This window comes from Aotus nancymaae, unplaced genomic scaffold (assembly GCF_030222135.1).
Source record: "Aotus nancymaae isolate 86718 unplaced genomic scaffold, 86718_ANA_hifiasm-v0.15.2.pri h1tg000067l, whole genome shotgun sequence".
NCBI classification, from domain to species: domain Eukaryota; kingdom Metazoa; phylum Chordata; class Mammalia; order Primates; family Aotidae; genus Aotus; species Aotus nancymaae.
In genome coordinates, this window is record NW_026988482.1 from 21,834,254 (window position 1) to 21,852,728 (window position 18,475).

At 48.3% G+C, this 18,475-nt stretch overlaps 1 protein-coding gene across 1 annotated transcript in view; it reads left to right on the forward strand.

Annotated features, from left to right (window-relative positions):
* CCDC12 (coiled-coil domain containing 12) overlaps positions 1-18,255 on the forward strand; it is a 60,571-nt gene extending 42,316 nt beyond the window's left edge. Inside the window, exons 3-7 of the mRNA XM_064367020.1 lie at positions 6,762-6,841; positions 8,611-8,672; positions 8,914-8,948; positions 9,960-10,036; positions 10,133-18,255. Of these exons, the coding sequence (XP_064223090.1) occupies positions 6,762-6,841; positions 8,611-8,672; positions 8,914-8,948; positions 9,960-10,036; positions 10,133-10,215 (337 nt within the window). The 3' untranslated portion in view covers positions 10,216-18,255. The remainder of the gene's footprint in view (positions 1-6,761; positions 6,842-8,610; positions 8,673-8,913; positions 8,949-9,959; positions 10,037-10,132) is intronic.
* The last annotated feature ends 220 nt before the right edge of the window (positions 18,256-18,475 follow it).

Consider the following 18,475-nt stretch of genomic DNA (forward strand, 5'->3'; position numbering starts at 1 on the left):
TCTAGAGCAGTTGTGTACATCATTTGGGGTAGTTGCCTCTCCCCTCATTTGCATGCTTCTCTTGGGTTTGGCCTCTGGCAGCAGCAAGCGAAGTCTTGTTATTTATACTAGGGACAAGGGGTAGGTCTCTATGTGCAGAGCCTAAAGCAAACAGAGGGTTATTAGGGGCATGTTTGAGTGTTGTGTGTTTTCCTGGCAGAGCTCCAGTGTCTCTGTACTCTGAATATTAAAAATGAAAGTGTTCTTTGATCAAAGTTGCCAGTCTTTCTGGGCAGTGCTGGCTTCTGCAGGGCCTGCAGGCCCATCCTGGGCTTGGCCTTCCCTGTGGTCTGTAACTAGGGGGAATGCCTCACGGCAGCTCTCTCTCTGGCACCTAAGGGGGCCTGTATGGGCAGGAGGGACCAGGGTGGCCAGGTAGAGGACCTTGTTGTCAGGGAACAGGCCATGTGGGACTGCCTGGTTCTTGTCCTGTCTCTGCCTTCCTCTAGGGGCCCAGGGTAGGAGGTGAATGTGGAGTAACCTCAAGATATAAGGGATGAGAATAGAGGCTAGTGCCCCAAAGGGTAAGCTTGGTAGCGTGAGTGAGTGAAGTGGACCAGGGGCCATGAAACCCCCATGAGCAGTGCAGACTTTCTCTGAGGTCAGTTTGCCAGTGATGGAGTTGGATCAGATTCATAATCTCAAAGCTTCCTTTCATTTCGCCATTCTAGAACTCTACTCTGGTTCTATACTTAGCAGAGAACATCATCTTTCTCCACCTGCTTCCTCTCAGTGCACTTATGGAAGGTGTGAAAAAGCACCCTAGGGGTGATTTCCCCTGAACCTCCCTGGCCAGCTCATGTCGGAGGCTCCTGCAGCTGGCCTGAAGTAGCATAAAGGAAATAGAAAAGGTCGGCTACCCATTTTAGGAGGAGAGAGAAGGAAACTCAGTAGAATGCGAACTTGGCATTACCCCATTGCCTTGCCACAAAGAAGATGCTTAGGGGTTGGCTGCCCCAGCCCAGCCACATTTCCTGCCCTCTCTGTCTGCTGGGTACAACTTTGCTTCCAAATGTCTTCCCAAGTCATTGAAAGGCTCAGAGAGCCCCAGGCCACCCATAAAGCTCTTTCCTGAGTGCCTTCTGAATTCCTTTTTTCAGCTTGAGGCAAATGTGTGCTGAGCCCCTCCTGGAGCTGCCTGGTACCTTTAGGGCAGGTTGTAAAGGACAGACATGCAGCTATCACAGGGCCACATGCGTGGAGTGGGGCTGCTGCAGAGAGGGTAGAGAGGCAAGTGGGGCAAAGAGGGTGCAGAAGAAGGGCGGTCACTGTGCCTCAGGGTGAGTAGGGACACGGGGAGGGGCCCACTGGGCCACCTCCTTGAGCTGGCTCTTGAAGCGTGATGGACAGAGAAGTGTGTAACTGACAGGGCTGGTCCCTGGAGTGGCCCCAGGGACATTTGCTGGGTGTGCAGACTGTGGTCCAGGACCATGTGAAGAAGCTTAGACTCATCTTAGGGACACTGGGGGTCCCTGAGTCAGAGGGGGTGCCAGTGGAGGCACTGAGGTGACTGCTGTGTCTGCTCCTGTGGAGGTATAGCAAAGCTCTACCCAGATACTGGCTGCCAGTATAGGGTGGATTGTGGCTGGCCTAGGGCATTTGGTTCAAAGGATAGTGTCTTAGAAGCCATTGGGCTTTCTGGGCTGCCTTCTTTCCATAGACTCTGGAGCAGAAAACCCCCCAAAGCATGGCCTGGTCTCTGCTGCCCTTGGCTAGAGGACAGCCTGGCCCTAAACCACAGAAGCTGGACACCACCAGAGCTGAGGCGCTGGTGCTGCCTGACTCGGAACCCTGCCACAGTCCTCTGCTGCCTTACGGTGCCTCTGCCTGTTTCTTCTTTAGGTTTCCTTTTGACTACTTGGTTGGTTGGTTCTGCGTAAAAAGAAATACTGATTAGAAATTCTGGAAACTACAGAAAATCAAAGCAAGTAAAAATTACTTAGAGCTGGGTGTGGTGGCTCACACCTGTAGTCCCAGCTATTCAGGAGGCTGAGACAGGATGATTGCTTGAGCCCAGGAGATTGAGTCCAGCCTGAGCAACATAGTGAAACCCCATCTCTCTCTCTCTTTTTTTTTTTGAGATGAAGTCTTGCTCTTCTTGCCCAGGCTGGAGTGCAATGGCATGATCTCAGCTCACTGCAACCTTCACGTGACTCCCTGGTTCAAGTGATTCTCCTGCCTCAGCCTCCCGAGTAGCTGGAATTACAGGCACCCGCCACCATACTCGGCTAATTTTTTGTATTTTTAGTAGAGATGGGGTTTCACCATATTGGTTGGCCAGGCTGGTCTCAATCTCCTGACTTCAGGTGATCCACCTGCTTCAGCCTCCCACAGTGCTGGGATTACAGGCGTGAGCCACTGTGCCCGGCTGAGACCCCATCTCTTATAAGAGAAGTCACTCCTAGAGATAACCACTGTCAGCATTTTTGTTTTTCTTTCTTTTCTTCTAGCTAAAGCTAGTACCTTCTCCCCTTAGCAACCTCCTCATGCTTAAATTGGGGTGGCAGAACCAGTGTTTGGCTCCAGTGGTCCTCAGAAAGGTGGCTTCCAGATGCCAGTGACTGCTGGTGAGTGCAGGCTGCTTCAGCATTTCCTGGCCAGCTGACAAGATATCAGGTGTTAGCCTGCCCTACTGGTCTGGCTGGTACTGTGTCATTACACCCTGGACACTGTAAGGCTATGGGAGCCCCTAGAATGGCAGCCTGGGCCTGCTTTGTGTGTGAACCTGTTGTCTTACTATTTGCTTCTTGACTTTCCTTTCTAATCTCGATTTTTGTCACCTTTTGGATTTTTTTGTTTTTAATCATTCCACTTTCTTCCTCTGTTAACTTGTTAATTGTATACTCTCTTCCCCTTCTTTTAGTAATTTCCACAGGGGTAACAACATACATCCTTAACTTATCAAGGTCTAATAGAAAATAGTAGCATTTTTACCATTTCCTATACAGTGCTAGGACCTTAAAACACTTTAAGGCTATCTGCCACTCTTTCTGCCTTTTGTACTATTGTTGCTGCATTTTAAATCCTCTAAATCATTATTACTATTTTATACAGTCAATATTCACTTAAGTTTACCTATGTATTTACCCCTTTCCCCCCTGCTTTTTTTTGAGACAGGGTCTTGCTCTGTCACCCAGGATGGAGTGCAGTAGTGTGATCATAGCCCTCTGCAGCCTGGCTCCAGCAATCCTCCTGCCTTAGCCTCCCAAGCTGAGATTATAGGTGCAAGCCACTGTATTTACCCTTTCTGAGGCATTTTATTTTTCCCTGCAATTCCATATTTCTGTCTGAAATCATTTTCCTCCAGCCTAAAGTATTCCTTTTAGTATTTCTTGAATAACAGATCCACTCATGACTAATTCTCCTAACTTCTCTTTGTCTGGAAAAGTCTTTCTCATGAAGGCTTCTTAACTAGATTTAGAATTTATTTTGTCCACACTTAACATGACATTTATTTTGTCCGCCCTTCTGAGATACCATTTCATTGTCTTACGGTTTCCATAGTTTCAGTTACAAGTCAGCAGTCAGTTTTAGTTTCTGCCCTTAACACACATTTTTTTTTTTTTTCCCTATTCAGGCCCATGAAATTCTATGAGGTTGGTGCAAAAGTAATTGTGGCTTCTGCCACTATGTTTAATGACAAAAACCGCAGTTATTTTTGTACCAACCTAATAGGAAGCTCTGCTCACTCTCACCTTTTCAGCTGTTGCATGTAAATAGACACTTTCAGGAGAAAGAGGGGCGTGATGTCAGGCTCACTTTGTTGTACTTCCCTTATCTCCATGATTACGGCCCCTGGAATCCTTGTTGTCTTGTTTCTCCGAGGACAATTAAAAAAATTATATATATAAATAATATATATAATTATATATATATATATATAGTGTGTGTGTGTGTGTGTGTGTGTGTATATATATATATATATATTTTTTTTTTGAGACAGTCTGCAGCCTAGGCTGGAGTGCAGTGGTGCGATCTTGGCTCACTGCAACCTTTGCCTTTCAGGTTCAAGCAATTCTCTTGCCTTAGCCTCCCAAATAGCCGAGATTACAGGTGTGTGCCACCACATCCTGCTAATTTTTGTAATTTTAGTAGAGACTGGGTTTTGCCATGTTGGCCAGGCCTGGCTCAAACTCCTGACCTGAAGTGATAGCCTCTTAGAGTGCTGGGATTACAGGCATGAGCCACTGGGCCCACCTGAAATTGATTTTTAAAAATATGTTTGCTGTCAGGTTTGTTGAGCTGCCCATGATTTAACCTCCCTTTATAAGGGAGGTTAAATCATGAGCCTGTGTTGGAAAGGCCAGGTCCCCAAGCCGAACCCCGTGCTCCTTGACCTCTCCCAGAGACTCCTGCCCTTTGGTAGTGGTGGAATTTCAGGGGTGGGCAGTTAAGGGGACATTAGGGAGGGAAAGTCACTTAGCTCTCCAAGCTAAGGGAACTTGAGGTCAGAGAGACTGCACCATTTTCATGTGATCACACACCAGTGACTGCACATCAGATTAGCTCTCCAAGAGTAAGTCTGGGGAGGGCGTGATGGAGCTGGATGCACCCAGAGCAGCCTTAGTGTTTTCTAAATGTGGAAACTGAAGCGTGGAATGAGACCTTCCCATAGTGTTTGGGACCTCGGTGTTCTTGGCTGGCCAGTGCTCTGGGGTGGCAGGGCACAGTGGGTGCAAGACTCTGCTCCCACCTCTTGCTTCTGGCTTCGTCCTCTAGCCGGCCTTCTGAAGCCTTGGGCAGCGGGTGGGGCTGGAGGCATGGGTGCCTGTTGCTGCTGTGAGCTCTGGGTACAGTTCCCTCTGGTCTCTCCTCTCCTACTGATTTCTCACAGAACTTTGGAGATGGTTTCTGAAAGTGACAGTTCTTTTTCTTACTAATCCCTGCAGTTTTCTTCCCACACCCAGTTTCTCTTCCTCATTTCTCCCCACCCTGTTGTGAACGAAAGCCTTTGCACCCAGTCATGCCCCACTTTGTCTCCCTGTACCTCCGTGACCTGGCGTGTACCCCCAGCCCAAGGCAAGCATTCAAGGATGAGGGACAGGGTGGGGTGTCTCTGCTCCTTAGAGGAAGCAGGTTCTGGGAGTGCAGGTGGGCTTCCTCCACACGAATGATGCTGGTACTGCCCTAGCCCCCCAGCCCTTAGTGGTTCAGCCCAGCCCAAGGCTTCAGGCCCAGGGGTCCTGGCAGGAGGGAAGGAGATGGTAAATGAGCTTGGGGCAGGAAGCAGACAGAGCTCTTGAATAGGAGAATGAATGGCATCTGAAAACCCCTAAGTCCAAAGCACCACCGCTAGCTAGCTGTGTGGCCACAGACACCCACTGCCTTGCCTCTGGGAAAGCTTGCTTTCACAGGGCCTTAGGAAGTCAGCAGCACTTTTACCTGGTCCAGATAGAGGTCTTGGGAGATGGGAGACTGTGGGAGGCCTGCTGGGAAGTTGTTTCCTGCCTTAGAGGCCCAGGATTTTACTGAGAGACCAGCGGTCAAGCACCGAAAGAGGTACTGAGGAAGGAGGAGGACCCGCGGCCTAGTCTCACCTGGCCAGCATCTGAGGGGCCACTCCTGCATCCCCCAGGGTTAGGGGTCTGTCCCACTGCCTCTGCCTTGCCTTTCTTAGACCCAGCAGCCCCTAGGACCTCTCGCCCTGCGGAGTTGCCAGGGGCACCTCTTCCTGGGAGCCTGCTTCTGTGTGTGTGGGGCTGGGATTTGATGAGCCCCTGAGCCAGAGAGGACCCCAGTGAGTTTTTGGCTCAGCCACCCCTGCCTGAAAAGACTGAGGCGGGAAGAAAATAAAAACACGGTAACTAGCCGCAGCTGCTGCCGGGCGATTCTGGCCCGTGGCTCCTCTCTCTTCACGGAGGCCTTGGGGGCTGTGCAGTTCTCAGTGCTGTCCAGGTAGACTGTGGCCTTCCCAGCCTTGCACATGGCCATGCCTGTTTTCACAGCCCTCACGGGCCACTCCCAGCAGTCTTCTCATGTGCTTTGTGCCTTGACCCTGTCCACATCCTCTGCAGGCCCAGGTGCTACCTCCTCCTGGAGTCCCTCCCATTCACATTCCCACGGCTGTAGGCAGCCGCGCCCCTCTGGAGCTCCCCAGCACTTGCTTGCCTGTCCACATGTCACTCCTCACTCACTGCCACGTGCCCCTGGCGCAGCACACCCAGATGCTTTTCTTTAAGCAGTTGAGATGTACTCGGTGGCATGAGCCCCAGGGCAGGAAGGCTCTGAAGAGGACCAGACTTGGGGAACTCGTGGGTGGCCACTGGCCTTCTCCTTTAGGAATCACTCAGCCCAGGAGCTTTAGACCTGGCTGGGAATCATACCTTGCCTTGAACTCAGATGTGCAGCCACTGCTATGTGATCTTATGAAAAGGGTGCGGTCTCTCTGACCTCCAGTCCCCTTAGCTGTCAAATGGGATGATCCAGGAGAGACATCCTGTGGATGCTCCCTAGGCCTCCTTGGCCCAGCTCTGGAAGAGAACCATACTCCAACAGAATAGACAGGACCTCTGGAGGGCAGCCATTCCTGCTAAGTGGCAGGGGACGGTGCCAAGGGGCCTGCCCAATGACACTCCGTTCTGTGCTTTTCCTCCTCACCAGGCCATCTCCAGAGAGCGTGGAGGAAAGTCGGGAAGTCACGGGCTATGCAAGTTGTATGAGTGAATGAATGAGACCATGTCACATACTGACTTCGTCTTTGCTTGTTCTCTCTGTCCTTGCAGGGAACTTAGACTGCGGAACTATGTCCCAGAGGATGAGGACCTGAAGAAGAGGAGGGTGCCCCAGGCCAAACCGGTTGCAGGTAAGTGGGCTGCCTCTCTCCGCCTCTGCTCCCTGGCACTGTCAGCTGCCCTCCGCCTTGGCAGGCTTTGCTCTCTCTTATTAGAGAATAACTAGCAGTACCAGGACAGGAGTTGGGCCTGCAGGCAGGACCCTTTGTCACCATCTCATGGCAGATGCACACATAGTTGGCCTTTGGTGGCAGCAGAGGCTGTCTGGGCACTGAATAGGCCTCTTACGCCTTCTCAGTCCTGCTCACATCCTGAGGCCGAGGCCTCCCGGGGATCTGAGTGGGGTCTGAAAGAAGCCACATCCTCTCACAGGACTCCTGGGCTAAGAAGTGTATGTAGTTATGGGGCCATTGAGCAGCAGAGCAGGGTGATGGGTCCTGTGGACCCTGGGTGGGTCAGAGACAGGGGCCAGTCATTCAGCCATGCATAGTAGTGAACAGGCAATCTGGAGCACTGAGGCAGGGGAGAGGGCCTGGGGCTTGCCTAGTCTCTTGCCATGGCATGGGAACAGCATAGCCACCAGGAGCTTCTGGGCGTCCACACATGCCAGGAAGCTTCTTAGTCTTGCAGATCCCTGGGCCCTTGCCCAGAGGGTACCCATTTTAATTCTTTACATTAGTGGGGTTTTTTTTGTTTGTTTTTGAGACGGAGTCTCGCTCTGTCACCTAGGCTGGAGTTCAGTGGCATAATCTCAGCTCACTGTAACCTCAGCCTCCTGAGAAGCTGAGATTATAGGTGCGTGCCACCATGCCTGGCTAATTTTTGTGTTTTTAGTAGAGACAGGGTTTCACTGTGTGGCCAGGCTGGTCTCAAACTCCTGATCTCAAGTGATCCACCCACCTTGGCCCCCTGAAGTGCTGTGATTCCAGGTGTGAGCCACCGTGCCTGGCCTTGTTATCAACTTTCTTTTAATTGGACAAGTAATGAGTGAATAAATACATTTATCTTGGTAAAAAGTAAAGTGTTGCCTGTTAGGTCACATTCTAGTCTCCTTCCCCACCTCTTTCATCCGTGAAATCCAGACACCTCCCTGTGATTTGCTTTGTGTTTTGGGCCGCGCCTGGTAGGGTAATGGTGCAGTCGGGGACAGTTGGCAGGACAGAGGAGGGTGAGGAACTGGCCCCGTGCCTCAGGTCAGGGGCAGCCCTCAGCTCTCATCTGTGTCTGGAGGGAGGTGAGGCAGAGCAGGAAGGGCACTCATGGGCCCACTGGGTGCCAGGGGCTGGAGGAAGCCCATAGAGCCCAGAGTTGTTAGTGCTTCTGCATTTGTCCCCAAGGGGCAGGACCCTCCTGGTCAGACCTCTCAGAGGCCCACTGTGCTGGCAGCAGCTTGGAGGAGCTGGGAGGTGCCTATGCCCTGGTCTTAGGAGCACACACCTGAGGTGGGATGGAGGAAAAGCCACCTGTGTCTCTGGCTAGGCCGGGACCCAGAGGACATCCTCAGAGCTCAGGAGCCCTGGGATGATGTGAGAAGCTGGTCCTCACTTTGTATGTATCCAGGCAGCGCTTGTCAGTGTCCATGCTTCCTGACTGACTGTGAGTGGCTGCCTCCTGCTGTCCCATTCTCGGCCATGGGGATTGCCTTCTTCTTGGGAAACCCAGGCCCCTTCTCCAGAGCTGCCTTTGCAGGGTCTTCACCTCTGGCTGGTTGGGGGCCATGGAGAGGTGGGAGCAAGGAAGCCTGGGGTCCCAGCTGTCCTTGGGGGCCACAGCAGGCAGTGTCCCTGCAGAATGGCAGCGCCTTTCTCACAGGCTTCCTCTGCTGTCTTGCACCCTCTAGTGGAAGAGAAGGTGAAGGAGCAGCTGGAGGCCGCCAAGCCCGAGCCTGTCATTGAGGAGGTGGTGAGTGCCTGGGCTGCCCTGGCCTCCTTGCTGCTTCTGTGTGTCCTGTTTCTTTTCCCCACCTGCTCTCCCTCTGCCCATTTCCTTCTTGTCACTTCTTTATTCCCTTGCCACCTGCCTCTTTGTCCTTATCCCTCTCCTTCCTCCTCCTCTTTCTCCCATTTCTCTCCCTCTCTAGCCTGCCTTCCCCCTTCCCCTGGGGCAGCCTCTCCATCCTGATGTGTGTCTTCTCCCTCTCCAGGATCTGGCCAACCTTGCTCCTCGGAAGCCTGACTGGTGAGTGTTGCCTGTGCAGGACTGGTACAGGCCGACTTGGGGGCTCTTGGTGCCAGCGTGGGCCTGGGGCTTGGCTCTTTCCATCCACACAGTGCGGAGACTGGCTGTACTGACATAGAGTTACATGAGATGGCTACTGTTGGAAACCAGTGCTGAGGAGGACATACGTGATGGGATAAGAGGGGAGTGATGGAGAGGGGCTTAGGCGCGAGGAGCAGAAGGCTCCTCACGAAGGCCCTTCTGAGAGGCTGAGAACCATCTGCTCCAGAGTACCCATCTGAGCAAGGCCAACCGCTGTCCTTGGGGGCCAGGGGTGGAAGGAAGGGCAGACACAGTTTTCTCTTCCTGTTCTACAACCACAGCATGTTCCCTCTGGCTCTGGTTCCCTCCTCTCCAAAACAGAGGTCGTCATCCTTCTTGCTATGCTGAGAGAGAGTAGAAGAGGGTGTTGTGGGCTGGGAGACTCGTGTCTGTCTTCACCTTGAGCTGGAAGTAGGGCTGTATCCCTCTCACCTGATTCTGGGTCAAGTCACCAGCTGAGGTTGTTTTAATTTGATGAAACAAAAGCATATGTCCTGGGAAACGCAGAGCCAGAGAGAACGGACTGACTGTACACTTCTGGATACCCACAGTCGAGGGGCTGGGCCTGTGGCTGGAGGAGGAGCAGGGCCCACAGTGGGCCAGAGCAAGCCACCCCCTGATAGTGACCAGACAACCAGACTAAGAGAGGGTCCCTGAAAAACCATCCATTTTGCATGCCTTGTTTCAGCCCCTTGTGTTGGGTGGGTCTGTGGTGCTAGTCCCTCTGCCTCAGTGGGACAGGGAAGGATGGTTGGTGCTAGGTTTCAGAGGGTATAGAAGGGGAATGTCCTGGCCTCTTTCCCAGGGCAGCCCCCTCAAGCAACCAAGCATGACTTCTAATGCCAGAGGGCTGCAAGAGGGGAGGAGGGGGCCCAAGACCACATCAGGCCAGCCTTCAGCCTTCTGCTTCTCCTTGCCTCCCTGTTCCAGGGACCTCAAGAGAGATGTGGCCAAGAAGCTGGAGAAACTGAAAAAGAGGACTCAGAGGGCCATCGCCGAGCTGATCCGTAAGTGCAAGGCCCGGCAAGGTGGGGTCCTACCCTCTGGGTGGTGGCCCAAGCACAGGGCCCCTCCCCACCACTTCTGTCTGCCATCCATCCCAGGTGAAAGACTGAAAGGTCAGGAAGACAGCCTAGCCTCTGCAGTGGACGCTGCCACCGAACAGAAGGCCTGTGACTCGGATTGAGGCATGCCCTGCCCCGCCATGTGCCTGTCAGGCCTGTCCTGCAGGGGGTGGTCTTGGGCAGGGATCGGGGCAAGGCATGCTATCGCCTCCAGTTTGGCTTCTGAGCAGAGACTCCCTTCCTGTCAGATCTGAAACCTCCATGGGTCAGGTCAGCTCCTTGTCTCCTGAGTGGCCCCTGCCATTCTAAATGGAGGCAGAACAGCAACAACTCTGGGTGTGCCTGTGTCTGTACATGTGTATGTATATATGTCTGTATATATGTATGTATTTTGAACTTTAAAAAAAAAAAATCTCTGGAAATAGTCAAGAAAACCCCTGTGTGTGGCAGAAATCTGTCACATATTTCCTAGATCTGGGGGTACTGTGGATTTGGGCTCCACGACAGGGTGACTGCAGAGGTGGTACTTAGTATAAATAACCCCTGTGTTGGGCTGGGCATGTTAAGGCTGGAGGGGTGGGGAATGCTCAGCGCTGCCTTCTGCATCCAAGTCCTGGCCCAGTCCATGGTCAGTGCGGTCATCTCAAGATCCTTGAGTGATAGAGACAGGGTCTGAGAGAGTTCTTTTAAGACCTCCCCCAGGCCTAGGCCTTGTAGTAGTCTGTAGAGTAGCTGGAGAGACTCCCACCCTGGTTCTCTGGGATATTCTCACAGTGTGAGAGAGAGTGGGCCTTGGCAAACCCCAACTCAGGGCCACTCCAGATTTGAGGCTGCTGGCACTGTGTTCCCCACTCTGCCCAGCCCCAGGCAGCCCCTCTCCCTGCTCCACCAGTCAGAGCTAGACTACGGCTCCCCTGGGACAGAGCCCTTGCATGGGAGGGGTGGCCCATTCTGCTAGAGACGGGGATGTTGTAGGCTGGGTTTCAGGTGTGGTCATGGACCCTAGATCCCCAAGGTCCTGGCTTTAGGACATGAGCCTCTTCTGTGGAGCAGACTCTCCAGGGTAACTGGAGGACTCTGCAGGACTTGTGGCCAGCTAGACTTGCATCTCCTCCAGGATGGTTACACCCTTAAGTTTCCTTTGGGATTTCCCCTTGAGCCTCCTGCCTCTGCCCTAAGCCATTCAGTGTGTTCTTCCTCTCCTATTCCAGAAACACAATGGCCCATTTCTGGCAGACAGTGTCAAGCACTCTGGTCATAGAGGCAGAGTGGGTTTGTGCACACAGAGACAAGCACACTCACACAACCAGTGAAAAACTCTTTAAGTTAAAATTAGCAACTATTCTTGGAAGGTAATTCCTATGTGGAAAAGGAACAGAAACTTCTAGCTGTGGGTGAGGGCTAAAGTGGTAGGTGGCCAGCTTCTGCACTGAGTAGTAAGAGAAGACCAAGACTCTGACTCCCACATGGGGCAGAAGCCTTTCCAGTATTTCCTAGGTCCAGGGGTACATGCAGGACTGGAGCCAGGCTCCCTCTATCCAGTTGGTAAAACTGAAGCCAGACTTCTTTTCCTATGAAAAAAGGGGTGAAAAGACTCCCTCCTCTTGGGATTGTAGTTGGAAACAGGATGCTTGTCTGCAGCAGTGGAAAGACTTGGATACCCAGTGACTGGCAACTAGGCTGCCACTCAGCACCAGCTCTGGGACTAGAGTAGGGTTATCCAACAGTACGACAGTCCCGAGAGCTAATGAAATGTGTGCTTCTGATTTTATGACCCTGGATGTTGTCCTGTAAGGAAAAACAGAAAGTACCATGCATCATGAACACTCAAACAAAAATTACAAAATACATGAGAAAATCCAATGTCTTAAAGAATGACCAGTAACCCAAGTGGGAGGATTTATACCCAAGGAAACTGAAATAGTAACAGCCTAAAAGGCTTTAAAAATGAGCATTTGTTTTTACATCAGAGAGATAAAAGAGGGTCTGGTACCCTTAAGAACAAAGGTTAGACATAAGAAAGGACTGATTAGAAATCTTGGAAAGAAAGAATATAGCTCTTAAAACAAGAAACTTACTAGAGAGCTAAGTATTAAAGTCCAAGAAAGGATTAGTAAATTGGAAGTTAAAGCTGAGACGGTCATATAGAAGGTGGCAGTGAGAGATAAAGAAGGCAAGATGGAAGGTAGCTTGAGAACCTTGCCATACTGATACATGTTCTATAGATGACAGGAGTTCCAAGAAAAGGAAACCAGAGAAAGAAGGTACTTGAAGAATGACCAACCACTTCTTTTTTTTCTTAAGCAATAAGATACTTCGAGAGAGACCACATTCATATAACTTTAATTACTCTATATTGTTATAATTGTTTTCTCAGTTATTGTTAACTTGTTACTATGCCTAATTTATAAATTAAATTTTATCATAGGTATTTATGTGTAAGAGAAAACACAGTATATATAGCGTTCAGTACTCGCCACCATTTCAGGCATCCACTGGGGGTCTTGGAACATGCCCCCCATGGATAAGGAATAACTATATAGCACTATAATGTATTATGGCAATTAAAAACGTTGTTTCTGTGAATTAGACAAAGGTGAAGAAACAATTAGTGAATAGGAAACTAGATCTGAAGTTTTCCAAAATGCAGCTCAGCAAGATAAACAGATTAGTAATGTAAAGCAAGGGATTGAGAGACGTGGAGAATAGAATGAAAAGATCCAACATAAAGTGATGGAGTTCCAGGAGGAAAAAAAAAAGTGAAAATGAGGCAGAGGTAATGTTTAACAACAGTGGCTGAGAACGTTCAGAACTTTTGAAAATCACCAATTCACAGATTGAAGAAGACCAGCAAGTCTCAAGCAGGTTAATAGGAAAAAATATACATCCAAATGTTCTGTTTCTTCATCTGGGAGATGATTAACTAGGTATTTTTACTTTATGAATATTCATTGAGCTGTATACATATGTTTTATGCACTTTTTGTATGTTTATTCTAACTCAGCAAATTTACTTAAAAAACCAGACTTTTTATTAATCATCAATTGCTACACATAAATTACCCAAAACTCAGGGGCTTAAAGTAATAAACACTTATTACCTCAGATTTTGTAGGCCAGGAATCAAGAGTGGCTTAGCTGGGTAAGTAGCGTGGGGTCAGTTGTGAAGCTGCACTCATCTGAAGGCTGGACTGGGACTAGAGGATCTGTTTGCAAGATGACTTGTGGGGCTATTGAATGGAAGCCCCTGTGCCTAGCCACATGGATATCTTCATCGGTCTGAGTGTTCTCAAGACATGGCTGGTGGCTTTCCCAGAGTGGCAATCCAAGAGAGAAAGCAGGAAGGAGTGTTGGGCTTCAGATCTTATGACCTGGTCTTGGAAGTGATATTCTGCCACATTCTGTTTGTTAGAAGCAAGGCACTACACCCAACCCACACGTAAAGGAGAAGAATTAGGTTCCACTTCCTGAAGGGGGGACTGTCTAAGAATTTGTGGACTTCTTTTAAAACTACCACATACGTAATCACATTGTAATAACAAAGAGCACAAAGACCAAGAAAATATCTTAAAATCGGAGAGAAAAGACATATTACCTTTCAAGGAGCAACACAGCAGCAGATGTCTCAGCTATAACCAGTGTTAACAGGAATGAGAGAAAATTGTCATCCTAGAATTGCATACTCAGAGAAACGATGAGATGTGGTTTTTGTTTTTTATAGAGATCGGGTCTCACTATGTTGCCCAGGGTGATGTTGAACTCCTGAGCTCAAGTGATCTGCCCACCTCGGCCTCCCAAAGTGCTGGGATTACAGGCATGAGCCACTGCACTAGACCTAAGATGTTTTTAGACCCACAAGGTCCGGGATTCTGTCACCAGCAGAGTCTCACTAAACGAAAATCTATTTTGGGGTAATGAAAATTTTCTAAAAGTGATTGTGGTTGCACAAGTCTGAATATGCTGAATATGCCAAGGGCCATTGAATTGTACCCTTTAATGATCGAACTGTATATGTATAAGGCTGTTTTGTTTTTTTTTTAAATAAGCATTCTCCTTTGAAAAAAATCATAAAGGATATTTTCAGACTAAGGGTCACAATCCCAGATGGAAAGTCCAGAGAAAGAAAGTATAAATGTAAATAAGCACTGACCTTATAAAACAAAACTGTGAGGTAAAGCAAGGGCTATTTGAATACATAACTGGTATATAAGTTCAAAGGTAGGAGGTGGTTAGGGTTACAGTCCTTGAAGAAGCTCACTCAGGAAGAGGGATAAGACTGGGAAACAGGCCGGTTGACATTTCTAGGGTAACCTGAAAAGAGTAGAAACAGAGCGTACTACTTTTAGAGGAGATGAGAAAAAAAAAAAAAAATGAGAAAAAAGTTAACGATCCAAAGGGAAGCAGAGAGAAAAGGTAGATTGAGTAGTTGAATCCAAATATATCAGTAATGGCAAGGTATTAGACTGCTTTTCTTTTCTTTTTTTTTTTTCTTTCAACTCGGTTTGCTGGGGTTTTAAAAAACCTAGAGCCAACTGGGTGCCGTGGCTCATGCCTGTAATCCCAGCACTTAGGGAGGGTGAGTTTGCCTGAGTGTCAGGCAGATTGCTTGAGTCCAGGAGTTCAAGACCAGCCTGAGCAACATGGTGAAACCCCGTCTTCTACAAAAAAACAAATTAGGTGCGGTGGTGCGTGTCTGTAGTCCCAGCTACTTCGGAGGCTGAGGTGGGAAATGGGCCTCAGAGGTGGAGGTTGCAGTGAGCTTTGCTCACACCACTGTGCTCCAACCTGGGCAACAGAGTGAGACCCCGCCTCAGAAGTTAATAGAAAGAAAGATTAGTGGGGTTAGAAAAGCTCTGTCAAGCACAGGATCAGCCAAAGAACGTGGAGGTGGTGGGAGTGATGCCAGGCAAAGGAGAGTTTCAGAGGTGTCATTAGCTACATCAGCTTGCTGTGGAGCAGTGTGACCTCCCACCCACAGCAGTGGGAGTATGAAATGTGTAACCACGTTGGAAAAGTTGAACACGTGCACGCTGGGACCCATCAGTTCCACTCTTGGTCCCCTTGAGAACTGTTGCGCATGTACACTAGGAGGCAGGGAGAGAAATGCTTGTAGAAGCATTGTTCGTGATAGCATGGGCACATGTGTCCACACACACAAACACCAAATCAAAGCCAGAATGTGGTGATAGGTAAGTTGTTCTTACAGTGCAATGTTCCATAGCTGTGAGAAGAGCTACAACCATGTGCAACAAATGGTTAGATGTTAAAAGAAGCGAGTCACGGAAGAAATAGAGTATGAGCCATTTGTGTGACATTCTGAACAGGCAGAGTGAGACAATGTAAGGACACACGCAGGTGGTAGGGCCAGGGCAGAAGAGCAAGGTGGTGATCGTCAACTTCAGCCTTGTAGTTAGCTCTGGAGAGGGGCCCTTTGAGATAATAACTGTGTTTTTCTTGGCTTGAGTGAAGGGAATTTATTCTCTAGACTTACTCATTTTTATACACTTTGGTGTATATACTGTCTTTCAACACACAGGCTTATTTTTATTTTATTTATTTATTTTTTTGAGATGGATTCTCTGACACCCAGGCTGGAGTACAGTGGTGCGATCTCAGCTCACTGCAACCTCTGCCCCCCGGGCTCAAGCAGTTCTCCAATCTCAGCCTCTCGAGTAGCTGGGACTACAGGTGTGTGCCACCATGCCTGGCTAATTCTTTTGTGTTTTTAGTTTTACCATTTTGGCCAGGCTGCTCTCCAACTGACTTCAAGCAGTCCTCCTGCCTCAACCTCCCAAAGTGCTGGGATTATAGGCGTGAGCCACTGCACCCAGCATATATATATATTTTAAGAGCGTTTTACTACATCTGCAGTTTCACTACAGTGGTCTAGATGAGAACATCGAAGCGAAAGGGAAAAAAAAATCACACAAGCTACATGTTAAAATGTTAAAAGATTACCTACAAAGAAATTAGTTTCACTTTTCATCAACAGTAGATACCAGAAGATAAAGTTTTCCTAAGTGCTCAGAAAACCAGTGTCAGATCTGCTCAGTTATCATAAGTAGGGGCATGAAGACGTTTCCAAGCTTATGTCAGTGAGTGTTTACGATGCACTGATCTTTGCTGAAAGAACTAAAGGATGGGATGCTGAGGAAGAACCAGTTCTAAAGTCTGGGAGTGGGGAGTGGATATGGTAATCAGGACTGTGTTTGGCAGCTATCCACCACCAGGCTTAAGCAAGGAGGGGTTTTATTCTTGTGTTAAGTCCAAGGTGGTACCGTGGCTCCCTGAGGCCACCAGGGATGTAAGTCCCTTCTCCCCAGTTGCCATCCTCACCTCCCCCAAGAGGGCTTCTATTCCATCACAGATATGAGGTACCGGCAGGAGGAGAAGGGCAAAGGGCAGGCCAGCTGAGGAAATCCTGGCTCCTACCCTGTCCGCAGGCCTGCCTTCACTTTACATTGGCCATGACTCTCAGCAGTCGGGAAGGCATGGGGGGATATGAGTGTTTTAAGGTGGGCACTTTGCCAATGAGTTGAGACTGTCTGAGGAAGGTAAAAGATCCTGGGAAGGCAGCCAGCAGTGAGCAGGGTGCAGGGAAGAGCAGTGTGCCGAGACTGGCAAGCGTTGGAAAGATGGATACCATTGATGAGCCTCTAGGAAGACTGACACAAAAGAGAAGACACAAATGATAATATCAGAAATGAAATAAGGGGATCGTACTCCACAGACATCAGGACAGGAAGAGGGCACTGTAAATAACTGTACCTACGTGAACTCCACAGGTTGTTCAAAGGGACCAGTTTTTTGAAAAGCACAAATACCACCTCAGCCAAAATGAAATAGATAATTCAAATAGCTCTGTAACTATTAAGGAAACTGAATTTATTATTTTAAAGCCCTGAAAAACCTCCAAGGCCAGGTGCTTCATTGGAGAATTAATAGGTTTAATATATCTCTTACCAAAAGCCTAACGAGATTTTTTTCTGGATATAGACAAGATTATTCTAAAATGTATTTGGAAAGGCAAAGGAACCAGAACAGCTAAACAATTTTTAACTAGAAGAAAAAAGCAGAAGGAATACTAATTTCACTACCCATTGTGGGTTTCTTTTTCAGTGATAGTCAAGATTGTGATGTCAGCAGAAAAAGAGGCAGGATCAGCGAGACAGAATACACAGGCACAGCCAACTTTTTTTTTTTTTGGAGACAGGGTCTCACTATCCAGGCTGGAGTGCAGTGGGAAGATGTCAGCTCTCTGCAGCCTCAACCTCCCAGACTCAAGCGATCCTCCCACCTCAGCCTCCCAAGTAACTGGGACTACAGGTGCACATCACGCCTGGCTAATTTTTATATTTTTTGTAGAGAGGGGGTTTTGCTTTGTTGCCCAGGCTAACTGATTTTTGACAAAGGTGCAAAACAAATTGAATGGAGAAAGGATAGTCTTCAACAAATGGTGCTGGAGCAATGGGAAATTCATATGCAAAACAAAACAAAAACCCAAACCTCAGCTCTTATACAAAATTAACTCAAACTGTACCATGGATTTAAATGTAAAATATAAAGCTATGAAATTTTAGAAGTAATCAAGAAAACCTTCAGGATCTACAGCTCGGTCAAGAGTTCTTAGACCTAAGATCAAAAGCACAATCCATAAAGAAAAAGGTTGATACATTTAACTTAAAAGTTTTTGCTCCAACAAAGACCCTGTTAAGAAAATGAAAAGCTGCAAATAAAATATTTGCAAACCAAATACCTGATAAAGGACTCATAACTTGAATATATAAAGAACTCCCAAAACTCAACGGTCAGAAAAAAAAAGTGGACAAAAAACATAAATATTTCACTGAAGAGGATATACAAATGGCAAATAAGTAAATGAAAGATGTTCAACATCATGAGCCGTTAAGGAAATACTAACAAAGATTACAGTACACACTTATTTGTTCAAATAAAAATAGTGATAAACACTGACAAGAAAGTGGAAAAATTGAATCTCATACATGAGAATCAGGTGGGAATGTAAAATGGAGCAGCCACTCTGGAAAATAGTTCAGCCATTTCTTTAAAAACTTTACACACACTTCTTATACAACCCATCAGTCGTGCTCCCGGGCGTTTATCCCTGAGAAATAAATGTTTTCACAAAAATGCGTATACAGATGTTCGTAGCAGCTTTATTTGTAGGTTGCCAAAAGCTAGGGAAAACATGTCTTTTCGGTAGGGGACAGGTTAACCTGTGGTACATTCGTACCATGGAATACAACTCAGCCATAAAATAGGACTGAGTACTGATGATGCCTGCCACAGCTTGGATAGATCTCAAGGGTGTCATGGTGAGTGAAAACAATAGGTATCAAATGGTCACATACTGTGTGGTTCC